At 39.3% G+C, this 11,294-nt stretch overlaps 1 protein-coding gene across 1 annotated transcript in view; it reads right to left on the bottom strand.

The window, feature by feature from the left end:
• Positions 1-3,874: 3,874 nt before the first annotated feature.
• Slc26a3 (solute carrier family 26 member 3) overlaps positions 3,875-11,294 on the bottom strand; it is a 28,352-nt gene continuing 20,932 nt past the window's right edge. Inside the window, exons 16-20 of the mRNA XM_036205384.1 lie at positions 10,739-10,972; positions 8,679-8,733; positions 6,163-6,305; positions 5,988-6,053; positions 3,875-3,898 (exon numbers count right to left, since the gene is read on the bottom strand). Of these exons, the coding sequence (XP_036061277.1) occupies positions 3,875-3,898; positions 5,988-6,053; positions 6,163-6,305; positions 8,679-8,733; positions 10,739-10,972 (522 nt within the window). The remainder of the gene's footprint in view (positions 3,899-5,987; positions 6,054-6,162; positions 6,306-8,678; positions 8,734-10,738; positions 10,973-11,294) is intronic.

Here is an 11,294-nt window from a genome sequence, read left to right as displayed (position 1 = left end):
GCTTAGGGAGGAGTGCTACATAAGCTAGGTGACTATTCTGAAGCACCCCTAATAAAAACTGACTTGGTTTTTAAAACTACTTCAGTTTTCCATCATTGAAGAGAGCCCTTGATGGAGAATGCTAAACGTACATAGTAATTCTCAAGTTTCACTGTCTCATTTTCAGGCACCAAAATGACAGGATTGCAACAAACATGTCACGGTTGAGTTCTCACATATGGGCAGAACCTTTTGGAGAAGTAAGGTCAAGGTCCTGCCACCCCCACACACGGTGGTCAGCTCCCCTTATAAGTAGTTAACTTGGACCTGCATCTAGTTTTAGTTACAAATCTGACAACTTAGTAGGCTCCATGACCTAGTAAACATTTTAAGCCCTGATAAATGTACTTCATAAGCTGTATTCACTAATTTTATACTGAGCTATTGTGGGATATATAGGTTCATTTATTGAAATATTTGCTCAATGTACAGTATTAAGCACTTGGGATGCAGAGTCTTCAGAGACTGCCAATCATAAGTATAAATTATTTACCATGTTAGCAGGTTTGTCAGAATCCTGTGGGGAAACCAGTTAGTGTAATTGGGTAGTTTGTAGCTTTAGTGGGAATGGCATTGAAAAGATAGCATTTGAGCTAAGGTGAAAGTCATGTTGAATAGAAGCAGAGCTTTACAAACTGCAGTTAAATAGTAATAGATGACTAGAAAGGTGAGGTTAAAGGCAGAATTGGCTCAGGTAGAAAGAACTCTTGGCTAGCATTCACCAACCCATAGGTTTGGCCCCCAAGACTTGACAAAGGAATTCAAGACAAAGTTAATGGCAATAAGGATCTTATTCTGATGACAAGAAAAGCCTTCATGACATCCCAAAAAAGGAGTAGGATGACCTGGCTCTTAGTAAAAGAATTGATTATTCTGGCTGTATGTTAAGGAAAGACTAGTGAGGCAAAGATGGAAGTAGAAACCAGTCAATGTTTTAATTATTCTAGGGATGATGGTGGTAGCTTTGCAGGTATTAACTGAGGACTTTTTATGTGTGTGTATGCACAAAAAAGCAAACACCTATAGTGTTAGATGTTGATACATAAAGAATTTACAAAGAGATATGGTCACTGCTATTTAGCAGCTTACATTTTAATTCAAAAGATTTTGTAAGTTTTTATTTTCAAGGTATAGTGGTCAGAAAAAGAATTTCACCTGCAAAAATGAATTACCAGGGCTGGAGAGATTGCTCAGTTAAAGATTACTGGCTACTGTTGCAGAGGACTCAGGTTTGAATCCATATCTCCAGTCCCAAAGGATCTGATGCCTTCAGATGTACATGCAGCCCAAACACCCATACATAAAAAATATTTTAAAAAATGAATTACTAGATTATAAACACAAAAATCATAAATAACAAAATTAAAAAAATTATAGAATTCATAATAGCTTTGTAGTTTGTGTTTAATTGTATAATGTTAAATTAGTAACTGGAATAAATAGCATGTACTATTTCTGAGTTAAGACCTGCCTGTAATCAGTTTTTAGACATTTTAATTTCTTTTGGGAGTTAATATTTCCTAAAAACTGTACAGTGTAGACTGCACAGAACAGTCTGACAACTATATCACCTGTCCTCTTTGAATCTTGTTTTAGTTTGCTTTCTAAAATGTGAAGCTGAGCTGGGGTGAGGGAAGGTAGCACACTCATTCCTGTAGTCCCAGCACTTGGAGATTTAAGAGAATCAGGAAATGGAGGTCATCCTCAGCCACATAGTTCCAGGCTAGCCTAGGATGCAAGAGTTCTCGTCTCAAAAAACTGGACGTGTATCGCAGCAGCAGTGTGTGTAAGGCTCTGAACTCAGCCCTTCAAGAATCTTTACTATGTAAGGGCTGCTTTGAGAATTAAAGATTGTGTGTTGTATAGGTTCTAGTCAGGATTCCTGACAGATTTTGTTTTGTTTTTTTCTTTGGAGCTTGAAGAATAGAGTCATTATTCACAGAGGAGAAAAAATGAAAAATTGGATCTTCAGGGCAGTTTCAACACAATGAAATACACTGAGATGCTAAAGAAACAACAACAAAAAACCCGGGAATTTGTAGAGTCAGGCTCCCCTTCGAAACATTTCTAAGTGCTGTGCAACTCCTTAGATAAGGCTTACCAAGGCTAAATGATAAGGTCACTTTGGCAGGTATTATCTCCAGCTAATTTCTTATTTTGAGTGATGTATCTGTCGCTGGCTTTTTAGTTTCCTTATCAATGTTGCTCTGCTTTCTCAAAGTTTTACTTTTATCTCTACCAACACAATATCTAATCCTCTCTCTCTCTGATCATGGGTTGGATTTCTGTACTAGTTTCAGTATTGGCTATGAAGCAGACAAGTTGAGGCAGAGGTCCACAAATTTCCATTCCTCAAAAACATCGCTGCCATGGAAGAGAAAAGAAACAATTGAGATTGAATTTAGTGAGCCTGTTAAGATGTTAAGGTTAGCCATGGACTTGGAGAGTTGAGTCTGCTCTCTGTGATTTCCTTAGCAAGAATGTAGGGAGTGCCATTGCCTGGGATAAAACAACCACAATATGAATTTGAATCTTTTTTCCCCAACTCCACTTTTCTTGGGAAGGAAAAGCTCTTATCCTGAGAGTCACAGAGGTGTGTGTGTGTGTGTGTGTGTGTGTGTGTGTGTGTGTGTGTGTGTGTGTCTATTCTAAAACTGCACAAGTTCTATTAGGTGATCATGACTCAAAAAGCTGAAAGGACACTGAAAAGTGTTATTTCTCTTGTTTTTAGGTAAGGTCACTATTTAAGTAACTTTATTCTGCCTTTCTGAACTTTGATTAAACTCTAATAATCAAGCTTTTCTGGGCAGTCTCAGGTAAGGATGAAAGCATACTTTGACAATAAGTGTTTAGAAGTCAGTCTAAAACAGTAGAACCAGCTTCCCCGTTCACAGAGTAGTTTGGTTTTTAATTGAGGTTACTTAGTTGTGTGGTGGTGCTGCTGTTCTAATTTCCAAGTATCACATGAGTACGTACACATTTGCCACAAGAACAAGGCCAGTGAGCAACTCAAGGGTACTGAATCTCACTTTCCAGCAAAAAGCTCAACAACTCCTCCTGCACTGTGAGTTACAAATAAAACATGCCTTTATCCGAATGGCTTCTCTCCCAGTGAAACAAGGAAGAATGACTATCTGCCCATATCTCTTTATTCTTCCCTTCTTGCTTTGTCATTTTATAGCTCCCATTATCTTCTATGGATTTCATACCAGGAAGGGAAGTAAGGAATTGCCTTTAAAGCCCTTATATAATACTTTTATATATAGTATTAGGAGGGCTGTGTCTGTATCTAGATAGGTTAGAGCCTTAAAAACTGGAGTAATAATAAAAATCTGGTCAAAACAGTCCTATGACAAAGTTCTGCTGAAAGATTCTCCTAGCAGTGTTGCCACAGCACTCAAGAAGGACCCACAGCAAGCACGCTTCAGAAAGCCAACCAACTTAGTAAAAGAGCACACACCTGCACAGCTTCATTGTTTAAATAGAGATATATTAGCGTGACCTGAATAAATCAGCGTCAAAGCAGTGGTGTGAATACACCATAAAACATTGTGCATGACTTGGATAGGAATCTGTCAATGCTACAAAAATAACATATAAACAAAGTAATTTTCTACCTTTGATAAGTCTACAAGGCAGAAAATTAGGAATATGTACATAATTTCATAGTGGATATGTGAAAAATATACCATGCTAGAACAATCTCGTTCCAAAGTTTGAAACATAATTCTGTCAAATAAAAATATCATTCATACAATGTATGAATTTAGCAATAACTTTCTAGGTATAAAGTTGTTAATATGACAGCTGAGAATCCTTCCAAATTGTATCTTGATTAGAATTTCGTTTCAACTGGTACCTGGAAGAAAACAAAGTTTTTGTTTTAAATGATTTGTTAAGTTCCCTTTTCAGCAATTCTTTCTTAGGATTTGGAATTTAACAGTTACCAGTATTTTTTTTAAATCTTTTTAAATAGTTTGTTTATTTTTTGTATATGTGTGTTTTGCCTGAACATATGTATATGAATTATGTGCATGCCTGATGCCTGCAGAAGCCAGAAGAGAACATTAGATCCTCTGGGACCTGAGTTATAGATGGTTGTGAGCTGCCATGTCAGTGTTGGGAATTGAACCCCGTTCCTCTAGAAGAGCTGCCAGTGCTCTTACTGAGTCATCTCTTCAGCTTAAACAAACAAACAAACAAAAAAAGAATTTTTAATGGCCTTCCGTTTCTGCTGGATTAGTATGTTTCTGTGCATTGTGCATGCCATAGTGTGCTTGTGGAGGTCAAAGGACAAGTTAAAAGAGTCATCCTGTGGGTTCTGGGAATTGAACTTAGGTCAGCAGGCTTGACAGCAAGTGCCCTTACACACTGAGCTCTCTCTCTGCCTCACATTCTGATTTACTCCACAGCTGGTGGACTATCCAGAACTGTTGTTTTATTCTCTTCTAAGCAAATCCAAGAGCTGGTGTTAAACTTTTATTTTTTTCCAGTATGGGGAGCCAAGGAATATATCATGGTGCTGGCTCCATTCTGATTTAAGTACGATTCTTAGACTTTGTCCCTTAGTACTTGGTGACAGTTCTGAAGCCAAACTGGGTGTGTCCCTGAATCCATGCTAGGAGGCAGGGTCATGCTTGCTCTGCTCTTTCAGGTCTAACTAACGCCCTTCCACTTCACCTTTGCTATTTGCTCTATCGCTCCTTGGTCCAGGTTATCTGACCCTACACCTTGATTTGTGTCTAATCTGCATTCTTGTTTGCTGTTCTTAGGAAATACCATTAGCCACCTTCTGTACTTGATGAGCACCATTAGATTCTTCTTTAGAGACCTCAGTCAGTCTTCATCTGAAGTACAGAAGTGGTGTACTACAGTAAGGCTGAACACAGCGCTTGCTGGTCATCAGTTACTACAGCGAGGCTGAACGCAGCGCTTGCTGGTCATCAGCTCTCAGGTTAAGTTTTGTTACTGCCGTTCAATGTGTAACTTCACACAAACAAAATTCTTTGAGTCGGTTTACTAACACCCTCATTTGAAATGGAAGATAACTTCTTTGTATGTTGTCCTAAAGATAAAATAATGTAATAACCTTGTCTTGGGCATACAATAGAAATCACTTTCTCTTTACTACAGACATTGCCTTAAAGGACTGAATATATTAGAAATGAATGTTCTGGAATGAATTGGAACTATTCAGTTAAATAATTGGCAACTCATTCTAGTAAGAAAGGAAAGGAACTGAGCTTACATGTTGGCTAACCACTGTTCTAGGGACTTCCATATACCTGTATGTCTGAGGGTGTCTACTGTTTCCAAGGTCTGGTGGACAGAAAGAGCAATGGCTCTCCTGTCTTACAGGTTATCAGAAGGTTAGAATAAGACCAGGTCTAAGAATTCTATTTCAGCTTTGGAAACTGAAAGAGATGTGCTCAAGGTAACAATAACTTGTCATTTCCCTCTTCCTTCCTTCCATTTTTTTCTTTTCCTCCCTCCCTCTCTCCATCTCTCCCTCCCTCCCTCCCTCCCCCTCCCTCCCTCCCTTTCTTTCTTCTCATTTGAGTGTATGTTTCATCAGACTTCCACATGAAATTAGGCAGCATTGCTTCAGTTTCCAAGAATGAGGTACAGAGGCTCGAGTGGGTACTGGATTTTCTACAGATGATGGAGAAACCCTAATACTTAAAAGTGTGTGTGTGTGTGTGTGTGTGTGTGTGTGTGCGCGCGCGCACGCGTGCAAAACATTGTGTGCATGTGAGGTCTGGTCAATGAAAGTTGGTTCTTTCCTTCCATCAATAGGAGCTTTTAGGTTTGGCCAAGCACCTTTACCTGATGAGCTTTTTCATAGGCCCATATAAACATATATACATACATCTGTATATATGTGTGCATATGTGTTGATGTATCTGCTGTGAAGTTTGGATGAAGATAAATCTGTTGAAGAATCATACCTGACATTCTCGATTACGTAATCCTCCATTTGTATTTATGGTAAAGTCAAATTTCATTTCTTTTTCCTGAGAAAAAGAGTGGAAATAGGGGTCATGGATCAATGTTGGAATTTAGAGGAAACACTTGAGTATAGGTGATTGGCTACAACTGTGAATGTCATCAAATCACCTGTACCTGGCTGGAATTAAACTTTGAAGTGCTGTATTCCTTCTTCATCAAAATATGCAAAACAGCATCATGGATTGTTAAGAAAAATATTGAGTCTGTGACTTCGTCATCAAAAAATTCACATCGAGCAAGTTTGTCAATGAAATCATCTGAAGGAAAAGAAGACACCATATTGCTTAGAAAGAGACTTGTTTCCCCATGAAACTGCTAATTTAAAATTCCATTTAAAAGTGTGCATTTCATTGACCCAGAGTTGACTGGGATACAGCAGTGTAACTTGTGTGTCTTTCACATGTTCAATGCCATTGTGTGGAAGGGACGAGGAAATGGTTCACCGAGAAAACCTCAAGGGGTTTCTGGAAGAAATGATTGTACTCTTATTTAGGCAGGGGCTTACTGAGTTAGTTTTCTTACTTAATAATTGCAATAAGTGTGACTATTATTTAAAAACTGGGTTCTTTCTAATTAGAAAATCTGTTTGTGATGTGCTGAGGTTTTGACTGTCAGATTTATTATCCACCAGTGACTGAACTGTAGCCCATTTTCTCAGGTTGCTGGGCTTTATGAAACATCTTCCTTACTTCTTGCATTACTTTCCCCATTTTCTCTGAGAAATCCCACACTGGTAGGAACTAGCCCACATTTCTTTGCACAGATCACTCAAGCAAATATGAACTTATATCTATTATGTGTAAAGCTCTATCTAAGCACTAAAAAGGTAAATTAGACTTGATCCTCACCCACAAAGAACATTTATACGTAACTGCACCACTGACAGGAAAAGTGAAACAGTAGGGCAAGGAATAGTTAAGTTTCTCCCCTTTTTATTTTCTTAGTTTTAAATACAACAAGCAGTGCACAGTAGATCCTCACATTGTTTTGGTAAATTAATGAAAGTATGGGATGTGTACTATGAAATTTCTGACAGCAGGTGAAAGCTGTTTCCTCCAGGTGAGCATCATGGAAAACTGTACAAAGCCACAGCATGTCACAGGGCTTAGGATTTAGACAGAGGTGGAGAAACAGAAAGAAAATGGATGAATGATGGTGTGGAAGTTCATAGGAAGCTTTCAACAGACAGGGACCCAGAAAGAGCAGGGAGAACAGGAGGGAGGTGATGTCAGACTGAAAAGAATGTCAGGCCACAAACAATGGTAGAGAGGGGATAAAGTCCTCCAGTAAACCCACAGGTTATGATCGATAGAGTATTTTCAATTATAACCAACTCTTGAAATTAGATTATGTCTGTAGTTTATGGAGGTGGGAGCCAGGAAGGTGTCAGTTTCTGTGAACTGTTTTTCACCTCTCCCTAAAATGCTATTTGCTGAGGTGCTATCAAGATCAACTCCCACACTTCACTCATATGTCACATTCCTGGGTTTATTTGATTATGATATGGATTTCCCATGAAACTGAGCTCCATGTCCTCACCCAAAACAGTGCATGACATGTAGTAGGTACTCAGTGAGTCTTCATCGGATTAAATGCCATTTCCTACTATCAAGATTGGAAAGGGCAGGAAGAGAGAGAGGTCATATATACTAAACACGTGTATCAGGTGGTTGGGGGACATCCAGCCAATCTGTACATGGGTCTCAGCTATGATTTGGGCTGGAGATACAGTTTGGGGATCCATTAACACATGAATACATTTGGTTTTAAGATTGTATCATGGGGAAAGCCGAATGTGAGGCCTGGGATAGTAGCTGTACAGGAAACTGTGTTGCTATGAGAAGGGAGGGAGACATTAAAAGAATAGGCTCAGAAGCCAAGTAGGGAGAGTTTTAAGGCCACCTACTCAAGTAGGCCTCAGAACAGGTCTTTAGTCTTGATAAATTGGATACCTTTGGCAAGAATGGCCTTACCAGCAAAGGCAATCCAAAGCCAGGTTGTTAAGGCTGAAGAATGTAAGGGAGAGAGGAGACAGCAATATTTCCAGTAAGTTCAGAGTGAAAAGTAGTTCACACACTCGCTTATTTGTTATACCTATGAAATTGTGACCCAAATCATAAAATTCATTTAATCACACATTAACAGCAAATATAAGCTGTGATTTCCATGGGGATTTTTATTGGCTCAACTGGAAATTCAGTTTCCTTGTGATCACATGACATAACTGTTCTTTAGATGGCCTGTCTAGATTAGCTGAGAGCCTGATGTGACTCTCTGAACATTATATACAGTTAGAAGACTCTGGGCTGGGGCTATCATATAAGGCTCTTGTTCCATCTCCAGCACTGACAGAAAAGAAAATATTGCTACACCTTTAACCAGGCACAATGGTACATGCTGTAATACCAGAACTTGGGAGACTGAGGCCTACCTGAAATACATAGCAAGATATTGTCTTAAAATAATAAACAAGCTCTCTGCTCTCTCTCTGCCCCCCCCCCCCCCCCGCAATCTTTCTCTCTCTCCAGGTCTGGCCCTCCTCTTTCCCCTCGCCCCTTTTCCCTCCTAATAAAGCTCTGAAAACTAATAATAATAAACAATCAAACAAATAAATAAGTAAATGAACTTACCATCTGTTCCCACAATATATACATCTACCTTGATCCTAATAAATTCTTGCAAAATCTGTTAAAACAGAAGGTATATCTATTTTAGGGAAGAGTTTCCACTTTTCACAAACACAAACTATTATAGTACCCTACTAGTGATTATTTTCAGAACCATTTATGTTTGGGAAATAGACAATAAGGACACAGTAAAGTTAAAAACAAGGCTACACGATAAAAGTAAACAAAATCCTGAAGGGAAAAGCCCTCCTCAGTAAGACATTAAACATTTTTAGAAAAAGATAAGAAAAATATTCTGTCTCAAACTCACAAGATTGTCTTTGATTCAATTTCAACATAGGATGTTTTGTGGAAATGACTAGAACTTGCTCATTTTCTTCTCCCCCACTTTGGCTTTTCAAGACAGGGTTTCTCTGTGTAGCCCTGTGCTGGAACTCACTTGGTAGACTACGCTGGCCTTGAACTCACAGAGATCCTCCTTCCTCTGCCTTCTGACTGTTGGTACTAAAGGCATGCCCAACCCAGACAGGCTGGAACTTTCTACTCATGTAAAAACAGCACACAAATTAGTCCATGTGTTGTTCGTTGTTCCTGTGCATAGCAGCTGGATGTGTCTAGTACCAAGGAACAAAGATCAGGGTCCTGGTGTCCTGGCAAAAAACAGATGCCAGTGGTGATGGGAGAGGACAAGTAGCTTTTATTCTTGATCAGGTTAGGGCATGAATACTATCACCATTATCAAAACAACAGCAACAACAACAAAAACACTTCTAAGAACTTCTCCAGGCAACATCTGAGAACTGGGGATTAAAAACACTATCCAGACTCTTTGCTGTTTGTGTTGTACTGCTATTATTAGAAAAAAAAATAGTGAAGCCTGTCTCACACCTTTAATCTCAGCACTCAGGAGGCAGAGGCAGGCAGATCTCTGTAAATTTAACACCAGTCTGATCTACAGAGTAAGTTCCAGGACAGCCAGGATTACACAGAGAAACACATCTGTGATCTCAGCACTTAGAAAGCAGAGGCAGGAAGATCATGAGTTCAAGGCCAGCTTAGGCTATATAAATTCAGGACACCTTGTCTTCACGAGACCCTATCTCAAAAAACAAACAAAACTAAATGACAAAAACAACAAAAGGAAAAAATTAAGTTAGAAAACTAAATTGGTTTTGTTTTTTAATTTTGTCTTCAGTTCATTCATACTCAATGGAACTCAGCCCAGCTCACTTCAACAGACACCTGTGAAAACCTAAGAGAAGTAGAAAGCAGTGTAGAATTTATTTATTCCCTGGGTGTTCTTTCAGTTCTGTTGGGTATTAATTGTAGAAATGCTGAGAATAAAATGCAAAGGAAGCAAGCCACACTACTTGTTTTATACCTATTTTTAAATCATGTGATTTTTATTCTTTCATATGGCTACTTAGTATAACTTAATATGACACACACTTTAAAATTGCCAAGTTAAATTTCATCTGTTGGGAAAAGACCAGGATAAAAACAAATATACCCACTGTTCTACCCTATCCTAGACTTTTCTGAGTCCCCTGTGTTTTAAGAATAATATAAATACAATGCCCATAAGGGTCTGAGAACACCCATGATGCCCAGGTTTGAAAAAAATGTGAGTGTAGTTGCCTACCTGAAGCTTCTGCAAACATTTTAAGTATGGATTTGGCTACCTTCAAAATTATGTGTGGTTCCATCCAATACTCCCCACTGCTGTCTGCTTCTCAGAAGCTTAACTAAGGCTAAAATTCTAAAAAAAGTGTGTATTACCTAGGCTGGGGAGACAGCTCAGTTGGTAAAGTGCTTGCCAGGACCCCCAGAACCCACACAAAAAGTCATGCTGGGTGGTGGCATGGGTCTCTAGTTCTAGTCCTGGGGCAGACAGATGTGTGTTTGGGGATGTGTGTGACACAGAGATGGGTGTCTCTGCAGAGCTCATAGGCCCGTCTATGGTATGTGTGTGTGTGCATATATGTGCATTCATTTGTGTGATGTGTGTGTAAAGTTGTTTTTTTCATACAGATGATTTTTGCCATCAAGAAAACACAAATTACCGTTTTGAGACCCCTCATTGAGGAGACATCAAGGAAAGACACAGCTGAAAAGTCGAGGATGAGGCTGTGGAGGCTGACTGCAGGGACGGTAATATTGAGGGGGAGACGGGCATTCCAGTCAATCTCAAAGGGCAGGTCTGTGGTGTTGATCGGCTGATCCAGCTCTTCTATCTGGTTGTTGTCCAACTCTTCATCAGAGTCTTTGAAGCCATCAGAGGTGCAGATGAACCCTTTCTGCAGGAGAGGGGTGGTAACAGATGGAGTGACTCTGACTGAAAATGTGTGTATGTCATGGATAAGCAGGAGTGCCTGGAGCGTGAATTCAACTTGGGTTAGCAACAGGATGCATAGATGCTCTGTACCTTTTGCTTTTTTTTTTTTTTTTTTTTTTAGATTTATTTATTATGTTCACAGAAGAGGGCGCCAGATCTCATTTCAGATGGTTGTGAGCCATCATGTGGGTGCTGGGCATTGAACTCAGGACTGACTGCTCTAACCTCTGAGCCATCTCTCCAGCCTACCTTTTGCTTTTGATACTCTTTGCAGGACAAAAAAA

The sequence above is a fragment of the Onychomys torridus genome, chromosome 14 (assembly GCF_903995425.1).
Source record: "Onychomys torridus chromosome 14, mOncTor1.1, whole genome shotgun sequence".
In the NCBI taxonomy this organism is placed as follows: domain Eukaryota; kingdom Metazoa; phylum Chordata; class Mammalia; order Rodentia; family Cricetidae; genus Onychomys; species Onychomys torridus.
The sequence above is the reverse complement of the archived record's forward strand: the minus strand, read 5'-3'. Positions and strand labels throughout refer to the sequence as shown.